The 21,175-nt window shown below is 37.2% G+C and overlaps 2 protein-coding genes across 2 annotated transcripts in view; both read left to right on the forward strand.

The window, feature by feature from the left end:
- The window catches only part of CDH19 (cadherin 19), an 82,722-nt gene that overhangs the window by 43,670 nt on the left and 17,877 nt on the right, over nt 1-21,175 (forward strand). Inside the window, exons 6-8 of the mRNA XM_005904574.3 lie at nt 982-1,163; nt 1,904-2,157; nt 6,844-6,965. Of these exons, the coding sequence (XP_005904636.2) occupies nt 982-1,163; nt 1,904-2,157; nt 6,844-6,965 (558 nt within the window). The remainder of the gene's footprint in view (nt 1-981; nt 1,164-1,903; nt 2,158-6,843; nt 6,966-21,175) is intronic.
- On the forward strand, nt 16,631-19,141 carry LOC138985404 (tetratricopeptide repeat protein 9C-like). Its single transcript, XM_070361724.1, has one exon. The coding sequence runs from the start codon at nt 17,003-17,005 to the stop codon at nt 17,516-17,518; it is 516 nt and encodes a 171-aa protein (XP_070217825.1). The 5' UTR covers nt 16,631-17,002; the 3' UTR covers nt 17,519-19,141.

Raw genomic sequence — 21,175 nt, forward strand, 5'->3', positions numbered from 1 at the left:
TTTCCCGCACTCCCCATCCCACTTGGCAACCACAAGTCTGTTCTCCATATCAGTAAGTCTGTTTTTGTTTTGTAGATAAGTTCCTTTGTGTCATATTTTAGATTCCACATATAAGTTATAGCATACGGTATCTGTCTTTCTCTTTCCAACATTCTCAACTTAGTATAATGATCTACATGTCCGTCCATGTTGCTGCAAATGTTCTTATTTCATTCTTTTTTATGGATGCATACTTCCACATCTTTCTATTTCATTTCAACCATGGTTAATGCAATCCAAGTTCATAGTCTCTTAAATCAAACTAGTACACTTAGAACTCAAATATTTGCTTTTAGACACTACCTTCTTTAATTCATACTTATATTTATTGGTAATTTTAGGTATCAGAGAATGCCTGAGTAATATTGAAAAACTTTGTACCAAATATAATTTGGCATTGTTGAAGGATACAACAGAAAATAAATCCATGAATAGTGAGAAGGTATGAGTATGAATGGGCTTCCCTGGTAGCTCAGAAAATAAAGAAGCTTCCTGCAAGAAACCAGGGTTTCATCCTTGGGTCAGGAAGATCCCCTGGAGAAGGAAATGTCTATCAATTTCCCTGGAGAATCCCATAGGCAGAGGAGCCTGGCAGACTATAGCCCATGAGGTCAAAAATAGTTGGACATGATTGGGTAGCTAAGAGACACACACACGCACACACACACACAAATATGTATAGAAATTTGGAAATTATATGTAGTGGTGAAAGAACTTTCTAAGATATATTTAAAGAGAAAATAATAGATATTCAAAAAGATATGAGGGAGATTTTAGACTGCAAAATATAAAGGGAGAGAGAGAGAGGTGTATTTAGAATAAGCAATTAGTGAGAATGGGTATGTTTTTTCTGATAGCACATTAAATAAAAGGAGGGTGCTATATTTGGAAGTTCTTTATGTTAATTATCTGTGCAAAATATCCTGAATTTTGTTTTTGAAGGTTTATACCGCTTGACTGTCTCTGAATCTGCACCTGTTGGGACATCTATAGGAAAAATCATGGCATATGATAGAGACATAGGAGAGAATGCAGAAATGGACTATAGCATTGAAGACGATTCAAGAACATTTGACGTCATTACCAATAATGAGACCCAAGAAGGAATAATTATACTAAAAAAGGTAGATGCATTAATTTTTTTTGCTTTGCATAATAATGCAAAATCAAATCAGAAATACATATTATTATTTTGTGTAAACAATTAGTGTTTGTTTCAATTAAGTAATTAAATTAAGATCTTGTGATTTATAGTTTACAGAAAAAAGGAAAGATATGTGTGCTTTTAAAAAACTTCTAAGATGTTTCATTTTTTAGAATATTAACATATATTGCCTACATTTTAGCATAAATTACAAAGCATAATTTTAAAATAGCTAATTATCAGTTTTGTGTAAGATACTTCTGAAAAAATTAAGAAAAAGTTCAGTTTTTTATATTTCTATCTATATATTTCAGATATAACTGATGAGAGAGTTATTACAGAGTTCCTTGAATTACACTGTAGGAGAGTTTTTGAAAAAGATTTTAAAACAGAGGACAAACTTTTCAAAAATATTTAAATAACAGGAAATTAATTCTCAACTCCCTAAGATTTTTATACTCAGAAAAGTATAGCTTTAATCCTAAAAAAACTAGTTATTAACTAAAAACATTTTGTAATAGTTGTAAATAACAAAATACACATAACATAGGGATTTTCTCCACAACTACTAAATATTTAATGACAATCTCATAGGGATCCAAGAACATAAATAGTAAAAACCTAACTGGAAAGCACCTGAGACTTAATTTATCAACAAAACCTTTTTTTTCCCCCTAAGTAATTCCTTGGGTTTTCTGTGTACACTGTATTACTTTGCAGAAAGTGAACTTTGAGGACCAGAACCACTATCGTATTAAAGCAAAAGTTAAAAACCCCCAAGTTGATGCGCATCTCAGGGAATACCACACTGAAGCTTCCACCACTGTCATCAAGATCCAGGTGGAAGATGTTGATGAGCCTCCTGTTTTCCTCCTCCCATATTACATCTTTGAAATCTTTGAAGAATGCCCTCATGGATCCTCTGTAGGCACGGTCTCTGCCACTGATCCTGATCAGAGGAAATCTCCAATTGGGTATGTCTGGAAGCCCAGCTTTGCATTGATAAATGAGGGAACACAGATTAGCTTGAAAATAAAAATTTTTAAAAGTGGAACCAAGATATATCCAGACCTATATTTCTCTCTATGGTCACTTATAAAATTTGCAAAAGTTTAAACAAATCAAAACAGGAAACCTCACTATTGGTTAAGATGCAAAGAAGTAAGCTCTTGCAAACATGGACAGGAGAGAGGCTGTGCACCAAAATCCGATGCAATCAACTCTGTTAATTGGGATAGGGATGTTAGGGAAAAGAAACCCTTGATTATGCCAAGTCAGAGGAGAAACAAAGTTGATGACAATGTGGTTCATACAAATACTATTTGATTAAGTTAAAGTAAAAGTCGCTCAGTCATGTCTGACACTTTGCGAACCCATGGACTTATATACAGTCCATGGAATTCTCCAGGCCAGAATACTGGAGTGGGTAGCTGTTCCCTTCTCCAGGGGATCTTCCCAGCCCAAAGATTGAACCCAGGTCTTCCACATTGTGAGCTGTTCTTTACCAGTTGTGCCACCAGGGGATGATATTCAAAAGTTAACCAAGCTTTTATAAGGTACCATTAAAGGCATAAAAATGAGTCCAATCAGTTAGAAATAAGTTTTTTTGTTGCGATTAAACTATATTTACCATCCATTAAATTAGTCTGTTACATTCTGGTAATATACTTTCTGCCTTTAAAAAAAAATTTTATTCTCCTTGTATTTCTTATTAAAGATAAAAGCAAAAGCTGTTATTATATTTGGCTGTGGTCACATTATTCTCATATATGTTACATAATATTTTGCATATAATCATCAATTTTAATGCTTTTGTATTTTTTCAAATGTCACATTTTCAGCTATGTTTTTACTCATCATTATTTCTGATAGCTCAGTTGGTAAAGAATCTGTCTGCAATGCAGGAGACCCTGGTTTGATTCCTAAGTCAGAAGATCTGCTGGAGAAGGGATAGGCTACCCACTCTAGTATACTTGAACTTTCCTGGTGTTTCAGACAGTAAAGAATCCTCCCTCAATGTGGGAGACCTGGGTTTGATCCCTGGGTTAGGAAAACCCCCTGGAGAAGGAACAGCTACCCACTCCAGTATTCTTACCTGGAGAATTCCTTGGACAGAAGAGCCTGGCAGGCTACAGTCCGTGGAGTTGCAAAGAGTTTGACATGGACTGAGTGACTTTCATGAAGCATTCATCATTCATTGCCTTATTTACACAACTGAGATTAGATATTTAAATTGTTTCTACAATTTGTCATTATAAATGATAGCATGATAAAAACTTTAATCATGAAAGTATTTATTAAGTTGTGTGTTCTTTACTATTGTCAGAAAAACAAGTAGGTTAATAGACATGCTATTTAAAATTTAAACAATGTATTGTGCTTTGATTATATACACACACACTTATATTGGAAGTCTCCCTGGTGGCTCAGACAGTAAAGAATCTGCCTGCGATACAGGAGACCCAGGTTGGATCCCTGGGTTGGGAAGATCCCCTGGAGAAGGGAATGGCAACCCACTCCAGTATTCTTGCCTGGAGAATCCCATGGACAGAGGAGTCTGGCAGGCTACAGTCCATGGTGTCACAAAGAGTCCGACACGACTAAGCAACTCACACACACACACACACACACACACATACTACATATATACTTATATTCATTACTAAGTTTACTGCTAATAAATAGGAACTATATCTACATGTTAGAAGACAGCATTTTGTGATTAGGAATTACAGTGGGAAACTGGAGCATCGTCTGTCTTAAAAATTTAAAGATGCTTCTTCTATATCAGTAGCCCTTCCAAAGAGCAAAGCAATACCCAGCATCTTAGTATATGGAAGCCTGTGTAATTCTCTGGACTATAAATATAGAAAATAGATGAATAAGGGAAGGTGGTGGCATAAACATGTATTAATAGTTGTTTTAAGGAGTCTAGTGTGCTAGGAATTAGAACCTCGAAATAATCTGTAATAAAAACCCCATCATAAAGTTATAAGAAACTGTACAAGAAATCTTCCCAAAGTTTTTCATCTTATCCCCATTCTCTATATTACTGCATTGTTTAGATGACAGATAGAGGGAATAAATTCTTTGCCACTACTGTGGATGATTTATTCCTTGGACATTTTTAAAATTTACTTTCTAACTAAACCTAGAGTCAAATTTTATAATTTTTATAAATATGGGAATGGCACTAAAATCTTTTCTGTTATTAAAAAAAGAAAGAAAATTAAAAACTTTAGAGTAGAAGCTGTGAAATTGAAAATAGAGATATACAATGGAATGATAGCTGGTTCTTCCAAAACACCAGTAGAAGTTATCCATCTAACCAGACTACCAAGGGGAAAAAAGAAGAGGCAAAAATTACCATTATCAGAAATGAAGGAGGGAATGCAACTATTTAATTGAACCTGTAGACATTAAACAGTATTAAAAGGAGATACTAAGAATAACTCTATGTCTATGAATTCAGATCAATTCCTTGAAAGAGAAAAACTGCCTGCATTCACAGCAAAAGATAAATAATCTGAGTAATCAGACTTGTGGGAAAGAGTTTAGCCACTAGCTGGAAGCAGGTTTGTGTTTCGTTCAAGAATGACAAGGATTTCTTTCACCAGTGGAAGAAGCTGTCTTTAAACACCTTTCACCTAATCACGGACTTAGAGAATAGACTTGTAGTTCCCAGGGGGAAAGTTGGAGGAAAGGGATAGTTAGGGAGTTTGGGATGGACATGTACACACTGCTGTATTTAAAGTGGATAACCAACAGGGAGCTACTGTATAGCACCGCTGTCCATGGGATTCTCCGGGCAAAGAATTCTGGAGTGGGTTGCCCTTTCTTTCCCCAAGGAATCTTCCCAACCCAGGGATTGAACCCAGGTCTCTTGCATTGGAGGCAGATTCTTTACTGCTAGAGCCACCAGGGAAGCCCCATAGCACAGGGAACACTGCTCAATGTTATGTGACAGCCTGTATGGGAGGGGAGTTTGGGGGAGCAAGGGTACATGTATATATATATGGCTGAGTCGTTTCCTTCTTCACCTGAAATGATCACAACATTCTTTGTTAATTGGCTATACCCCAATAGAAACTTAAAAAAATAAAATAAAATCCTCTATTACTTGTGCATAAAAGCATACTTAAAAGCATCCTTGAAAGATCTGGTGGAGTTGCACCTACTTGGGAAGATTTAGCCTTTGTTATGGGCTTGGCTTTTATGTGTCTCAGTTCTTCTTCTGGGAGACAGGAATAGTACTTTTATAGAGGTGTATGAAGATTAAGAACAGACTATAAAGGCATCCATATATGCATGGAGAAATCATTTGTTTATATCATTCTGTCAGGAACCCTTAGCAGTGAGAAAACGCCGCACAACCACATTCTATTCACTCAGCACTTTTAACGGAATGAAGAATCTTTAAAAAGGAATTGCAAAGCAAACCAGAGATTAATCTGAACATCTAAACTTCACATTTTAGGCTTTTTAGTCCATGCTCTTTATAATATATATTACACATTTATTTCTTAAATGGTGAAGTGAAGTGAAAGTTGCTCAGTTGTGTCCCGATTCTTTGTGGTGTTGGAGAAGACTGTTGAGAGTCCCTTCTGCAAGGAGATCCAACCAGTCAATCCTAAAGGAAATCAACCCTGAGTATTCATTGGAAGGACTGATGTTGAAACTGAGGCTCCAATATTTTGGCCACCTGATGCAAAGAGCTGACTCATTAGGAAAGATCCTGATGCTGGGAAAGATTGAAAGCAGGAGGAAAAGGGGATGACAGAAGATAAGATGGTTGGTTGGCATCACCAATTTAGTGAACATGAGTTTGAGCAAGCTCTGGGAAATGGTGAAGGACAGGGAAGCCTGGCATGCTGCAGTCCATGGGGTTACAAACAGTCAAACACAACTAAGCAACTGAACAACAACTATTTCATTTTGTCAAAAATATTTAAGTAGGAAATGTGACCACTTGTTGATATGTAAGCAAATTGCTTATTAAGATTTAACAATGAGCAGAGCTAAAACTCGGAGAAGGCAATGGCACCCCACTCCACTACTCTTGCCTGGAAAATCCAATGGATGGAGGAGCCTGGTAGGCTGTGGTCCATGGGGTCACTAAGAGTCGGACACGACTGAGCGACTTCACTTTCACTTTTCACTTTCATGCATTGGAGAAGGACATGGCAACCCACTCCAGTGTTCTTGCCTGGAGAATCCCAGGGACCAGGGAGCCTGGTAGGCTGCCGTCTTCACACAGAGTCGGACATGACTTTAGCAGCAGCAGCAGCGCTAAAATGGAATTTCCTTAAAGCTTAATTCTCTGTAGTTTCTATTTTAATTTTCCCCAACACCAACCTACAAATTAGTGTGATATTTTTTAGAATTTTGTTAAAATTCTCTCTTGCGAATGAGAATGAGTGGCATGTCCAGATTTAGCACACATTATTTGAAAACTAGAGTTTGTTTCAGGTTTTTCTCCTCTATTTCCATCGAGTTGAATTGTAAATGTAGAAGTTATCTTTTTGAAAATTTTCAGCATTATACTAGCTCTGTAGAATGTGGATTTGATATCTTTTTGCTTAACAAGAACAATGTATACACTTTAAAGTTGTACAGAGAAAATAATATTTTAAAGGAATTATTTGTGCCTGTGTGTGCAGATATTCTATTACCAGAAGTGAAGTGTTCAGTGTTGATGACAATGGCACAATATTCACAACTAACCCACTTGATCGAGAGACTAGTGCTTGGTACAACCTAAGTGTTACAGCCACGGAAAAATGTAAGTATTCATTTGAGAACCATATATTGGTTCACCATGTTTTTTAACCATTCAACAATCTCTAAACACAGGAACAAAGGGTAGCTTAAAGTGTTGCTGAAATTAGAATTAAATGGTATTTTATGTATCAAGTGTATATAATTTATTTATCATGTATACATTTGTATATCAAGTGTTTATATATACAAGTGTATATCATTTATTATTTAAAAGTTAACCATCTGTTCATTCTTACTACAGCTTATTTATATACTTACCACAAAATATCTCTATTTTATTATGGCAATATATAATGTTTAATATAAGAAATGAATCAGAAAATTCAGAAAAACATAAGAAATAAACCCAAATTACTTGAAATTTTAAAATCTTTATTTATTATATGCTCTTACAATATTGTTCACGAATACATTTTTAAATCAATTTTTAAACATTGAAAATAAATTTTGCAAGTTTTTTTTTTTTTTTTCAAATTGGACATGTAAGTATTGCCCAGTGAAATTTGCTCAAATAAAACTCATGTCAGCTGTGCTAATGGTCACATCTTCAATAATCAGTAGTAACCAGGTATTTTTCCATTTCCAGGTTTCAAAACATAGATAAAATTATCTAGTTTACCAGTTAGTTTGTGTCTTTAAATTTTCAATTAATCAGTTATTAAATCAATCAAGCTCAAAAGAATAGAGAGAACAGAATGGAAAAGACTATCAAAATCATCACTATTATAGTAAATGGATTTCATATAATACAGTAAAGGATTCAGTTTGTGAATTTGAAATGTATCAGAATGCATCCTTTCCAAACTGATTTTGCATAGAATTTTAATAATCGTGTTTACCTACTTGGCTTGTTCTTTGAAAGTCTTTAAACAAATATCTTACTCCTCACCTTATTGAGCAGTTTGCTGATGAGATGCTGGAGTAGAAGCATCACTTACATATTTTCTGTTCTACACTGAGTGGCTCTTTGGCACCCAGGAAGATTGGGGCTGAGTCTTGAATTTTCTATTTAAACACTAAATGGATGGGGAGCAAATGTTTCAAGGGAATAAATGTCTGCTGCACAGAAGAAATTCCAAAGCTTTTGGTGTCAGAAAACACAAGGATGTTTAGCCTAAAAGCAAGAAGCTTTTATTCACTGGATATTTTCAAGAAAAAAATTTATTGCTGTTTCCAAAGAATTGAAGAAAGAATTTAAATCAGTTCAAAGGATGAGTGAACATCTTTGAAAAATGTGTTTCTCCATGAAGTAGTTTTCAACTTTTAAAAGAGCATGTTTTAATGAAATTTATGTAAATAATGATCCACTGTAATTTTATTTTATATATAAGGAGAACTTAAGTAAGAATATTTCATTAACTTCTGCTAAATTAAAGCATAACAATTTAAGTTATTAAAAAGCAGTGTCTTTAAAATTGATTATGTGTATTCTAAGACACAAATATTGTAAAATTTATAAAACAATTTATAAATAAAAGAAGATTAAAAATATGGTTGAGGAAATAATTCCTGTGAAAGGCAAATTGAAAATAAACAATATATTTATATTACATGAAATTTATTACTGAGAAGTTAATCACTGTTCCAGAAATAAGTGATTAGAAATGTTATAAAGTTTAGAAATTACACATTTCTTGCTGATCTGCTTCTTGTGCTATAAAATTCATTTTCTTAGAGTAAAAAAAAAAATACACCTCATTTAAACTCATCTTTGAAGATATATTTCGTAAAATATCTGTTTCATTTTAAGACTTTAAGGGAAATTGCTTAGGAAGAACTTATATTACACCAAGCATCCAATTTGCAAGCATTTTTTCCTCTACCTCTTGATTCATTTTTAATCCACATTATTAATTTCACTTTAGAACAACTTTGGAGAAAATAATTGCAAGTGCCAATTTTTTATTATGGTAATATTGATATCAAACATAATTTTTGACCCATTTCAGTCACTTAAGACATATTAATATAAACAAAAACACTCAGATAGTGGAAAGCAGGGCTTCATGTAAAACTGTTACATAAAGCACTTGCTGCATGTGTTAAGTATCTGGAAGGTTGTGACGTATCAGTTATGTTGATATGGGAAAGACATGCTCCAAATTAACATGTGTTTTCCCAGCAAATGAAGTTCACTGTGTGCTTAGTCTTTTTCCTGGAAAGTTTCCCAAATTAAGCATCAAGCTATTTATCAACATGACAGCTAAGTGAATTGTCGGAGGAGTTTGTAATTTCCTCAGTTCTGTCTCACCGCAGCAGAAATTTGAAGCAATGAACAGACTATTGTTACAGCTCAGTATATTTTGGCAAGCAAAGGAAAACACATCCTCCAGGAGTAAGGGTGGGCCACATAAAATACAGGAAGAGAAGAGAGGCCCCCCACCCCGCCTGGGCTCAATTTTGGCTCCTCTTTTTGTATGTTTTTTTCTCCACCTAATGAACCTACCTTATGTAAATTGGGCTAGGCAGGAGGGCTGTTTGTTTTACCTGAGGTTCTCACTCGGTCCTTGGACCTTCCTTTGTTTTATTTTCACGGGCTTTTTCCTTTTAGCCACCACCATTCTAGACTCCTTTTCCTATTCTAACTACATAACTAACTACTTTAAACAAGCTGCAAAGATATGGGTATGCTTTGTATAGTCATGTCAAAGGTTTAATTTGAACTTAATTTTTTATTTTATTTTTATTTTAATTTTTTATTTTCTAATTGAAGAATAATTGCTTTACAGAAAAATGTGGTTTTCTGTCATACATCAACAAGAATCAGCCATAGGTATACCCATGTTCCCTCCATCCAAGACCTCCCTCCCATCTCTCTTTCCACCCCACCATTCAGCCTGTTGCAGAGCCCCTGTTTGAGTTCCCTGAGTCTTACAGCAAATTCCCATTGGCTATCTGTTTTACACATGGTATTATAAATTTCTATGTTACTCTCTCCATACATCTCCCCTCTCCCTCCTCTCCTCCCACCTTGACAATAGGTCTGTTCTCTATGTCTGTTTCTCCATTGCTGCCCTGAAAATAAATTAATCAGTGCCATCTCTTCAGATTCCATATATATGTGTTGGTATACGATATTTATATTTCTCTTTCTGACTTACATCACTCTGTATAATGGATTCTAGTTTTGTCCACCTCATTAAAATAGATCCAAATGTGGTCTTTTTATGGCTGAGTAGTATTCAATCATATATATATATATATATATACACCACAGCTTCTTTATCCATTCATCTGTCGATGGACATCTAGGTTGTTTCCATGTTCTACCTATTGTAAATAGAGCTGCAGTAAACATTGGGGTACATCAGTTTTGATTTCCTCAGGGTATGTGCCTGGGAGTGGGATTGCAGGATCATATGGTGGTTTTATTTCTAGCTTTTTAAGGAGTCTCCATACCATCTTCCATAGTGACTTTATCAGTTTACATTCCCACCAGCAATGCAAGAGTGTTCCCTTTTCTCCACACCCTCTCCAGAATTTATTGCTTGTAGACTTTTTGATGATGGCCATTCTGACTGGTGTGAGGGGGTATTTCATTGTAGTTTTGATTTGCATTTCTCTGATAATGAGTGATATTTATCACCTTTTCATGAGCTTGTTAGCTATCTGTATGTCTTTGCGGAAATGTCTGTTTAGGTATTTTTCCCACTTTTTGATTGGGTTGTTTGTTTTTTCTGGGACTGAGTTGTATAAGCTGCTTGTATACTTTGGAAATTAATTCTTTATTGGTTGTTTTTTTGCTGTTATTATCTCCCATTCTGGGGGTTGTCTTTTCACTTTGTTCATAGATTCCTTTGTTGTGCAAAAGCTTTTAAATTTAATTAGGTCCCACTTGTTTATTTTTGTTTTTGTGTGGATCATGGAAGATCTTGCTTTGATTTATGTCACTGAGTATTCTCCTCTAAGAGTTTCATAGTTTCAGGTCTTACATTTAGGTCTTTAATCCATTTTGAGTTTATCTTTGTGTATGGCATTTGGTAGTGAACTAATTTCATTCTTTTGCATGTAGTTGTCCAGTTTTCCCAGCACCACTTATTGAAGAGGCTATCTTTGCCCCATTGCATATTCTTTTCTCCTTGTCAAAAATAAGGTACCCATAGTGGGTGGGTTTATCTCTGGGTTCTCTATCTTGTTCCATTGGTCTACATTTCTGCTTTTGTGCCAGTACCATACTGTCTTGATGACTGCAGCTTTGTCGTAGTCTGAAGTCAGGAAGTTTGCTTCCTCCAGCTCCATTCGTCTTTCTCAAGACTGCTTTGTTTATCCGGGATCTTTTGTGTTTCCATATGAATTGTGAAATTTTTTGTTCTAGTTCTGTGAAAAAAGCCATTGGTAATTTGATAGGGATTGCATTGAATCTGTAGATTGCATTTGGTAGTACAGTCATTTTCACAATATTGATTCTTCCCACCTAGAAACATGGAATATCTCTTCATCTGTTTATGTTGTCTTTTATTTCTTTCATGAGTCTCTTACAGTTTTCCGTATACAGGTCTTTTGTTTCCTTAGACAGGTTTATTCCTAGATATTTTATTCTTTTTGTTGCAATGGTGAATAGTATTGATTCCTTAATTTCTCTTTATAATTTTTCATTGTTAGTATATGAGTGCAAGTGATTTCTGTGTATTGACCTTGTAACCTGCAACTTTGCTGAATTCGCTGATTACTAATTAGTAATTAGGGGTTTTCTGTTTAGTATCTTGCAAATAGTGCAAATAGTGAGAGTTTTACTTCTTCTTTTCTGATCTGAATTCCTTTCATTTCTTTTTCTTCTCTAATTGCTGTAGCTAGGACTTCCAAAACTATGTTGAATGATATTGGTGAGAGTGGACACCTTTGCCTTGTTCCTGATCTTAGAGGGAAAGCTTTTAGTCTTCACCATTGAGAATGTTTGCTGTGGGCTTTGCATTATGGCCTTTACTATGTTGAAGTAGATTGCTTCTGTGCCCATTTTTGAAGTGTTTTTATCATAAATCGATGCTGGATTTTGTTGAAGGCCTTTTCTGCATCTATCAAGATGATCATATGGTTTTTATCTTTCAATTTGATGTTATGGTATATCACGTTGATTGATTTGTATATATTGAAGAATCCTTGCATCCCTGGAATAAACCTGACTTGAAAATGGTGCATGAACTTTTTTTTTTTTTTTTTGGTGCTTCAATTTTATTTTATTTTATTTTTAACACTTGGGGTCATTTTTTTTTTTATTTTTTAATTTAAATTTATTTATTTTAATTGGAGGCTAATTACTTTACAATATTGTATTGGTTCTGCCACATATCAACATACTGTGTTGTTGGATTCTGTTTGCTAGAATTTTGCTGAGGATTTTTGCATCTATGTTCATGAGAGATAGTGGCCTGTAATTTTCTTTTTTCATGTTGTCTTTTCCTGGTTTTGGTTTCAGGGATTGTGGCCTCATAGAATGAGTTTGGAAGTGTTCCTTCCTCTGCAATTTTTTTGGAAGAGTTTCAGAAAAATAGGCACTAGCTCTTCTCTGAATGTTTGACAGAATTCCCCTGTGAAGCAAACTGGCTCTGGGCTTTTGTTTTAGGGGAGATTTTTTTTATCACCATTTCAAGTTCAATGTTTGTAATTAGGCTGTTCATAATTTCTATTTCTTCCTGGTTCAGTCTTGGGAGGCTGATTTTTTCTCAGTATCTGTACATTTCCTCCAGGTTGTCCATTTTGTTAGCATGTAGTTATTCATAATATTCTCTTATTCTGTGTTGTCTGTTGTAACCTCTCCTTTTTCATTTTATTGACTTGATTTTTCTCCTTTTTTTCTTGATGAATCTGGCTAGTGGTTTGTCAATTTTATTAATCTTCTCAAAGAACCAGCTTTTAGTTTTATTAACCTTTGACATTGTTTCCTTCATTTCTCTTTCATTTATTTCTGCTCTGTTTTTTATGATCTCCTCCCTTCTGCTGACTTTGGGGGTTTTGTATTCTTCTTTTTCCAGCTGCTTTAGATGTGGAGTAGGCTGTCTATTCAATGCTTTTCCTGCTTCTTGAGATATGATTGTATCGCTATAAACCTTGCTCTTAGAACTGCTTTGCTGAGTCCCATAGGTTTTGGGTCATCGTATTTTCTTTGTCATTTGTTTATAGGAATCTTTTGATTGCTTTTTTTATTTCTTCAGTAACCTCTTTGTTATTTAGTAATTATTTATTTAGATTATTAGATTATTAATTAGATTATTATTTAATCTCCATAAGTTTGTGTTTTTTGCTGTTTCATTCCTATAGTTGATATCTAGTCTCATAGTGTTGTGGAGAAAAGATACTTGACACAATTTCAATTTTCTTAAATTTACTGAGGCTTGATTTGTGGCCCAAGATATGGCCTATCCTGGAGAATGTTCCATGTGCACTTGAGAAGAAAGTGTATTCTTCTGCATTTGGATGGAAAGTCATGAAGATATCAATTAGGTCCATTTGGTCTAATGTTTCATTTAAGGCTTGTGTTTCCTTATTGATTCTATGTTTTGATGATCTGTCCATTGATGACAGTGAGGTGTTAAAATCCCCCACTCTTATTGCGTTGCTGTCAATTTCTCTTCTTATGCCTGTTACTGTTTGCCTTATGTATTTAGGTGCTCCTAAGTTGGGTGCATAGACATTTACAATTGTTATGTCTTCTTCTTGGAGTGATCCCTTGATCATTATGTCGTGTCCTTCTTTGTGTCTTATGATATAAAGTCTACTATGGATTGCCACTCCAGCTTTCTTTTGGTTTCCAGTTTCATGGAATATCTTTTTTCATTCTTTGACTTTCAATCTGTATGTGTCTCTAGGTCTGAAGTGGGTCTCCTGTAGGCAGCACATATGAGTCTTGTTTTTGTATCCATTCAGTCAGTCTGTATCTTTTCGTTGGTGCATTTAATCCATTTACATTTAATGTAATTATTGATACATATGTCCCTATTCGTACTTTTTGATTGTTTTGGGTTTGTTTTTGTAGGTTTTTCCTTTCTCTTGTGTTTACTGGCTATGTAAGTCCCTTTAGTATTTGTTGTAAGGCTAATTTGATGGTGCTGAATTCTCTTAATTTCTGCTTGTCCATAAGGCTTTTGATTTCTCCATAAATTTTGAATGAGATCTTGGCTGGGTGTAGTAATTGTGGTTGTAGGTTTTTCTCTTTCAGTACTTTATATATATCCTGCCATACTCATCTGGCCTGTTGAGTTTCTGCTGAAAGATCTGCTGTTAATCATATGGGTTTTCCCTTGCATATTACTTGTTGCTTTTCCCTTGCTGCTTTTAATATTCTGTCTGTTTAATCTCTGTTAGCTTGATGAATATGTGTCTTGATGAGTTTCTCCTTGGCTTTAACCTGTAGGAGACTCTCTGTACTTTTTGGACTTGATTGACTATTTCCTTTCCTATGTTGGGGAAGTTATCAACTATATTTTCTTCAAAACTTTTCTCAGTGCCTTTCTTTTTTTCTTCTTCCTCTGGGACCCCTATAATTCAAATATTGGCACATTTAATATTGTCCCAAAGGTCTCTGAGGCTTTTCTCAATTCTTTTCATTCCTTTCCCTTTATTCTGCTCTTCAGCAATTATTTCTTTACTATTCTATCCTCCAGTGCACTTATCCATTCCACTGCCTCAGTTATTCTGCTATTGGCTCCTTCTAGAATATTTTTAATTTTAATAATTGTGTTATTTATCTCTGTTTTCTTATTCTTTATTTCTTCTATGTCCTCAGTGATTGTATTAACTGTTTTAAATGCTTCTTGCATTTTCTCCATTCTATTTTCAAGTCTTAGGAGCATCTTTACTATCATTATTATAAATTCTCTTTCAGGGAGATTACGTATTTCCTCTCTGTTTACTTGGTCTTGTGAGTTTCAACCTTACACTTGCATTTGTGTTGTATTTCTCTGCCTTTTCATCTTTATTTTTTTTTTTTAAAATTACTCCATTCCCAGGCTTTAGGGTTGTATTACTTCTTCCTTTTGATTTTTGCCCTTGGAGGGAAATGTTGGCTGCATGGTTTGTGTTGATTCCTTGTTGGGGGTGACTTGTGCCTGTGTTCTAGTGGGAAAAGGTCAAGCAGGTAATTACAGAAACACTGGGACATATACACACACACTTCCACACATACAGTTATAATCAAAGTATTCTAAAGAAAAGAGGGAGGTTGACTTGGTGAGCAAGGGAAACCAGAGGTGATATCCACCAACTGAAAGAAGAGTTAGCTACTACTGCTCAATCTGGAAATCTGAGTATGAGCAGAAGGCCAGCTGGGGAATATAGCATAGAGAACTCAACAACTTAACTCACTTGGTTAAAGAAGAAAGAGTGATGGAAAAATGAGAGAATAAAAAAAAGAGAGAGAAAAGAAAGGGGAGAAGGAAGGGAAAAGAGAAAAGGAAGGGGTGGAGAAGAGGATTTAAAAATTTAAAAAGGAGAAAAAATAGAAAAACAAAAATTAATAGATGTGTGTGGGAAAGATTTATATATATTCATCAATAGCTACAGCTGGTAAAGCAAAGTAGGAAAAGCGATTGAACACATCCAAAACAAAATCCCCCCAAAAAAAAAAATTCATCAAGGGGAAAAAAAAGTAAGAAGGAGAAAAAAGAAACAACCTAAAATGAATGCTTTTCTTACATTTTTTAACAAGAAACACAAAGCACTGCAAAAGGCTAATACTGAGGTGGAAATATGTAGGGGGAATAAACCATGTGATTTATAAAAAAAAAAAAGAGAGAAAAATTCTTAAATTGATTTTTTTTTAACAAGAAAACAAAGAAGAAAACTCCAAAGCACCACAGAAAGCTAATGTTATGGTGGAAATATGTTGGGCTATAAGCAGTGTGATTTATAAGAAGAAAGAATCTTAAAATGACTTTTTTTTTTAATAACAAGAAAAACAAAGAGGAAAACTCCACAGCACCACTAAATGCTAGTGTGAAGATGGAGATATGTTGGTGGAATAAACTGTGATTTATAAAAGGAAGAAAGAAAGAAAAAGAAAAAAAATGAAACACGAAAAAAATAATAAAGGATTTTCAAGATCATAGCTCTTGGTTGTGGAGTCTGCCCCTGTGGATGGGGTTGGGTTAGTGTCCTGTGATGTTTTTCCTGGTTGGCGGAGCTTGTGCCTGTGTTCTGGTGGATGGAAGTGGATCTCACCTCTCTGAAGGGCAATGCAGTGTCCAGGAGTAGGTTTTGGAGTGTCTATGGGTTCAGTACGGAGAAGGCAATGGCAACCCACTCCAATACTCTTGCCTGGAAAATCCCATGGACAGAGGAGCCTGGTAGGCTGCAGTCTATGGGGTCGGGAAGAGTCGGACACGACTGAGCGACTTTGCTTTCACTTTTCACTTTCATGCATTGGAGAAGGAAATGGCAACCCACTCAAGTGTTCTTGCCTGGAGAATCCCAGGGATGGCGAAGCCTGGTAGGCTGCCGTTAATGGGGTCGCACAGAGTCGCACACGACTGAAGCGACTTAGTAGTAGTAGTATGGGTTCAGTATGCCTTTGGGCAGTTGTAGCTTTCAAGGTGTTGCTGCTGCTAAGTCACTTCAGTCGTGTCCGACTCTGTGCGACCCCATAGACAGCAGCCCACCAGGCTCTGCCATCCCTGGGATTCTCCAGGCAAGAACACTGGAGTGGGCTTCCGAGTCAGGGAGGTGTGTCCGAACGAAAGGAGGAAACAAGAGCCGCCGGCGTTCAGACGGGGGCCACGATTCTTTAGTTTCTGCGTTATAGTTTTCGTGTTTTTTTCTCACCCGGGAGTCACCGCTTTGGGAAATCAATTAATCTCAGGCTTTGCTGTTCCCACATCTACTTCCTGATCAGATGCTTGCACTTCTAGAGATTAAAAAGTAACTGTAGAGAAGAAAGGAAGGGGCTGTAGTAGAATCAAGCAGTCATTCCCTGAGAGGCCTCCTGGAGAAGGAGAATTTCCTTGCTTTTTTAAGTCAGCTGCCAAAATTCGTTGCTTCGCTCCTATTCCTAGAGCTTCGGTTGTTCTTTCACGTCCCAATTCCTCAAGAGCACTGGGCGACAGAGTTATGGAGAAACGCCTGCAGGAGGCTCAGCTGTACAAGGAGAAAGGGAACCAGTGTTACCGGGAAGGGAAGTACCGGGATGCTGTAAGTGGGTACCATCGAGCTCTGCTGCAGCTGCAGGGTCTGGATCCAAGTCTGCCCTCCCCGATACCTAATCTGGGACCTCAGGGCCCGGCCCTCACACTTGAACAAGAAAACCTACTTCACACCACCCAGACAGATTGCTACAACAACCTGGCTGCCTGTCTCCTTCAGATGGAACCAGTAAACTATGAACGGGTGAAAGAATACAGCCAGAAAGTCCTGGAGCGGCAGCCTGATAATGCCAAGGCCTTGTATCGGGCTGGAGTGGCCTTTTTCCACCTGCAGGGCTATGACCAGGCCCGGCACTACCTCATGGCTGCTGTCAATAGGAAGCCAAAAGACGCCAACGTCCGGAGGTACCTTCAGCGGACACAGTTGGAACTCAGCAGCTACCATCGGAAAGAGAAGCAGCTCTACCTGGGCATGTTTGGTTAAAAGAAGAAAGACACTCCTCCACTTGAACTTAGATGAACCATTAGAGACCCATCAAAGGGAAACCTGAGCCTCAGCAAGAGAAATTACCCCCACACCTCTGACTGAGGTGAACTTCTGTTTTGCTTCTAGTGCTGCACAAACTCTTCTATCACTTGCATAGTCTGTGTTTTTGTTTCCCCATCTTTCTATTTATATGGCTTTTAATATATGGTATTATATATCAGAAACATTTGCCTTGAGAAATACAACCAGAAAACACTCATCAGTTATAGGTGGATTAATCATAGCTCTGGCATAGGTTTTGATGATAGATGTTGGTAGATGTAGTCATATACAACGGATAAGGCTTAGCAGAAGATGAAGTAATAAGGACAGGCAGAAAGGAATGTTTTCCCTTCGTTTCCTCAGATTTCTAAAGCCAAAATGGGAAGCCCTTACACAGGTCACAAACTGGCAAATACATACTGTGAAACTAGACAATAATAAATTGGACCCACATGCCTCAAAATGAAAGATTTAAAAGTAACTACTTCATTAATTCCTTTTTCTTAATGTTCCACATACATTGAGATTCTTTATCCTCCACAAAAGTATCTAGTTCCTCTTGTTTCTCTTGATAATTTCTAACTATTGTAGCCTTGCTATTGCTCACACTCAGATCATTAATATAGTATACTTATTTATTTTTTTTTATTAAACCCTTCTGTCTTAAAACCCCTGGAGTCAAGCATCTAAGTATATATTTTATAACCTTTCAAAAGACCTCATGCCAGAAAACTTGTAAACGCTTGAATTTTTAAGTTGCATACCTATAGGATGCTCATTTCTCTAAGAAAGGCAAGAGTTTACCAAGTCTTCTAGAAACAATACGACAAAGAGCAGGATAGAAACATAGATCTGTTTTTTACCTGTCACCTTGTATTTTGTAAGAACTCCATTCCTTAAAGAGGAGGGAAACAGTGAGGAAAGGTTCTCTTTCCTTTGTGCCTTTTAAGCACCGACAGAACTTTCTGGAAGCTTTGTTGGGCACAGGTGCAGGCTGCAGATCTGGTACAGCCATGGCTCCGTAGGAGGCTTCCTCAACCGGAGCACCTTTATCATTCTGCACGCTTAGTCTAATGTCCACAATGTATGAGTTGTACAAGAGTAGATGAGGCCATAATAGCTCTGCCTCTATATTTATGAATGAAAGGAATAAGGACATGTCATTAGCCATCATATAAACACAGTTTACAGACAAAAACTTCTTGGTCTTGCCAAGTGTACATGAGCTCTTCTCTCTTAATCAGTAACGTGTCTCTCTTGATGAACTAGGCTCCTCTTTGTATCTCCCTGTACTCTTAAATAGTACAACCATCAGCTTATAACAAAAAGTCTTTATACCAAATAGTCTTTTAAGTCCAAGGACACAGTTAACAAAAGAGGAATATTTTATTCCTCTTCCAAGCTTCTTAAATTTCTAAGCCTAGACTGTTGCCAAATTATGTCATGGTTGTGTGTTATCTTTGTTTGGGGCTGGTTTTGCTTTCTGATTTTCTCTTTTTTCCCCACTAAGACTTGATGTTATAGTAAGCTATGTTCTGTATCAATGAGGAAAAAATAAAGCTGATATTTAAAAATGTAAGAAAAAAAAAAAGAACACTGGAGTGGGTTGCCATTTCCTTCTCCGATGCATGAAAGGGAAAAGTGAAAGTCAAGTTGGTCAGTCGTGTCTGACTCCCCGTGACCCCATGGACTGCAGCCCACCAGGCTCCTCCATCCATGGGATTTTCCTCCATCCATGGGATTTTCCAGGCAAGAGTACTGGAGTGGGTGGCCACTGCCTTCTGGTGCGTCTATTTCCACAGCTGCTTCGAAGTGGCTCTCAGCATAACTGCAGTGCCACCAGTCCCCTACTTGTCCCTGGGATCATTGCCGGTGCTTCTGTTGCCCGGTCCCGCCCTGTGCTTTTGGCCGAAGCTTGCTAGGTAGGTGTTTGTGTGGATCCCTCTACGTCCTGGCGATTTGTGTGGGCTTCCCTCACCTTCCTGAGCTCACCCTCTGTGTCGCAGGGCTGTGACTCTCAGTTTCTGTGGTCCACTTTATGCATCGCGGGCATTGTGTGCACTTGTCTCAGCTCCCTGGGCGTCCACTCTGCGTCACTGGGCTAGTGTGGACTTGTTTCGGCTCCCTGTGCCCACCCTCTACGTCGCGGGCTTTATGTGCACTTGTTTCCTCTCTCTGCCTGCACTCTTTGTCGCGGGGGGTTATTTGTTCTTCTTAAGGCTGTGCCAGGAGGGTTGTGTGCGCTGCCCAAGTTTGTACGCCTCCCTTCTGTCGGCACCTCGGTCCTGCGCTTTGCGCCGGTTGTGTTTGCGCCCTCTGTACTACAAGGGTTGTGTGCACTGGCTGGGTTTGTCTGCTGCACCACTCTCGGTTCCCCTGAGCGCGCCCGTCTGTTTAGGGTCACAGTCCATGGCCTGTTAATGGACTGAGAAGTTCAGCTTTCTCTGTTTACGGCCCTCCAAGTACCTGCTTTGCCTGATTTTCCAATACTCCACAGCTCCCCCTTGGGCCCGCCTGTGAGGGAGATTCCCAGTGCACGGGAACTCCCTCCCTCCCTTGGGGCACAAGCTGCTGCCCAGAAATTCCCTGTCTTTTCCCTTTGTGTGTCTCCCTCTTCTCTCCTACCTCATTTCAGAGAGCTTAGCCTGTCTCCGGGAGGCCTGGGGTCTTCTGCTGTCGCCTAGAGGCTGCTTTGTAGGAGTTGTTCCATATCTTGATGAGTTTTTGATGTTTTGGGGGAAGGCTGGCGATCTCCCCATCTTACTCTTCCTCCATCCTTTCTGATTCCTGAACTTAATTTTAAATAGCTTTTTCAGGAAAAAAAATAAAGATTTTAAATTATTTTTTAACTAATTTTCTTAAATTTATTTGTAACATATACTTTTCCATTTTACTTAGGCAGAAAGTTGTTCTACAGTGATGTATAGTTAAACCATAAAATATGAATTTTAAGTTTTGAATACTTTTATCTTGAAATTTCTAGAAATATCTTTTCATATTTAATGTTTTTAATCTATTTGATCCTGAAAATAGTACAATAGAGTCGCCAAATAATAATTCTTAGTGGTTTATGTATTTCCTAAAGGCCATGGGTTTCTTTATATGCAATAAAAACTGCAAGTTTTAATTTTAACTGACTGATTATGTATTGGTTAAAATAATTACATACAAAATCTCATCCCAACCTGGAAAATCTCTTCACAAGGTGAAACAGATATGAACAGTTTTATAATTAAAAAGCACTAAACCAGAATTTGATGTTCATCATAGTTGGAAAGAAACTGCCAAGTCAGAAAGAAACCTCAGGCCTTTTACATAGTCAACCAAACAGGATCCGCTGCAGGCATGTCTCAAAATAATGGAGTGGGTAGCCATTCCCTTCTCCAGGTGACCTTCCAGACCCAGGGATTGAGCTTGGGTGTCCTGCCTTGCAGGCAGATTCTTTACCACTGAACTACCAGGAAGCCCAGATAAATAACTACTGGTATTAAAGTAGGAGCACTTAGCACCACCACGTGTCACACAGTTTGTGCTAAGTCCACTAAGTAGTTAGAATGACCATTTGTGTTTGCTAACTGGCTTTATTCATATGAAAACTAAACTTTGTACATG

This window comes from Bos mutus, chromosome 24 (assembly GCF_027580195.1).
Source record: "Bos mutus isolate GX-2022 chromosome 24, NWIPB_WYAK_1.1, whole genome shotgun sequence".
Classification (NCBI taxonomy): domain Eukaryota; kingdom Metazoa; phylum Chordata; class Mammalia; order Artiodactyla; family Bovidae; genus Bos; species Bos mutus.

Coding starts and splice junctions, on each gene's coding strand:
- LOC138985404 (XM_070361724.1), top strand. CDS start 17,003: ATGGAGAAACGCCTGCAGGAGGCTCAGCTGTACAAGGAGAAAGGGAAC.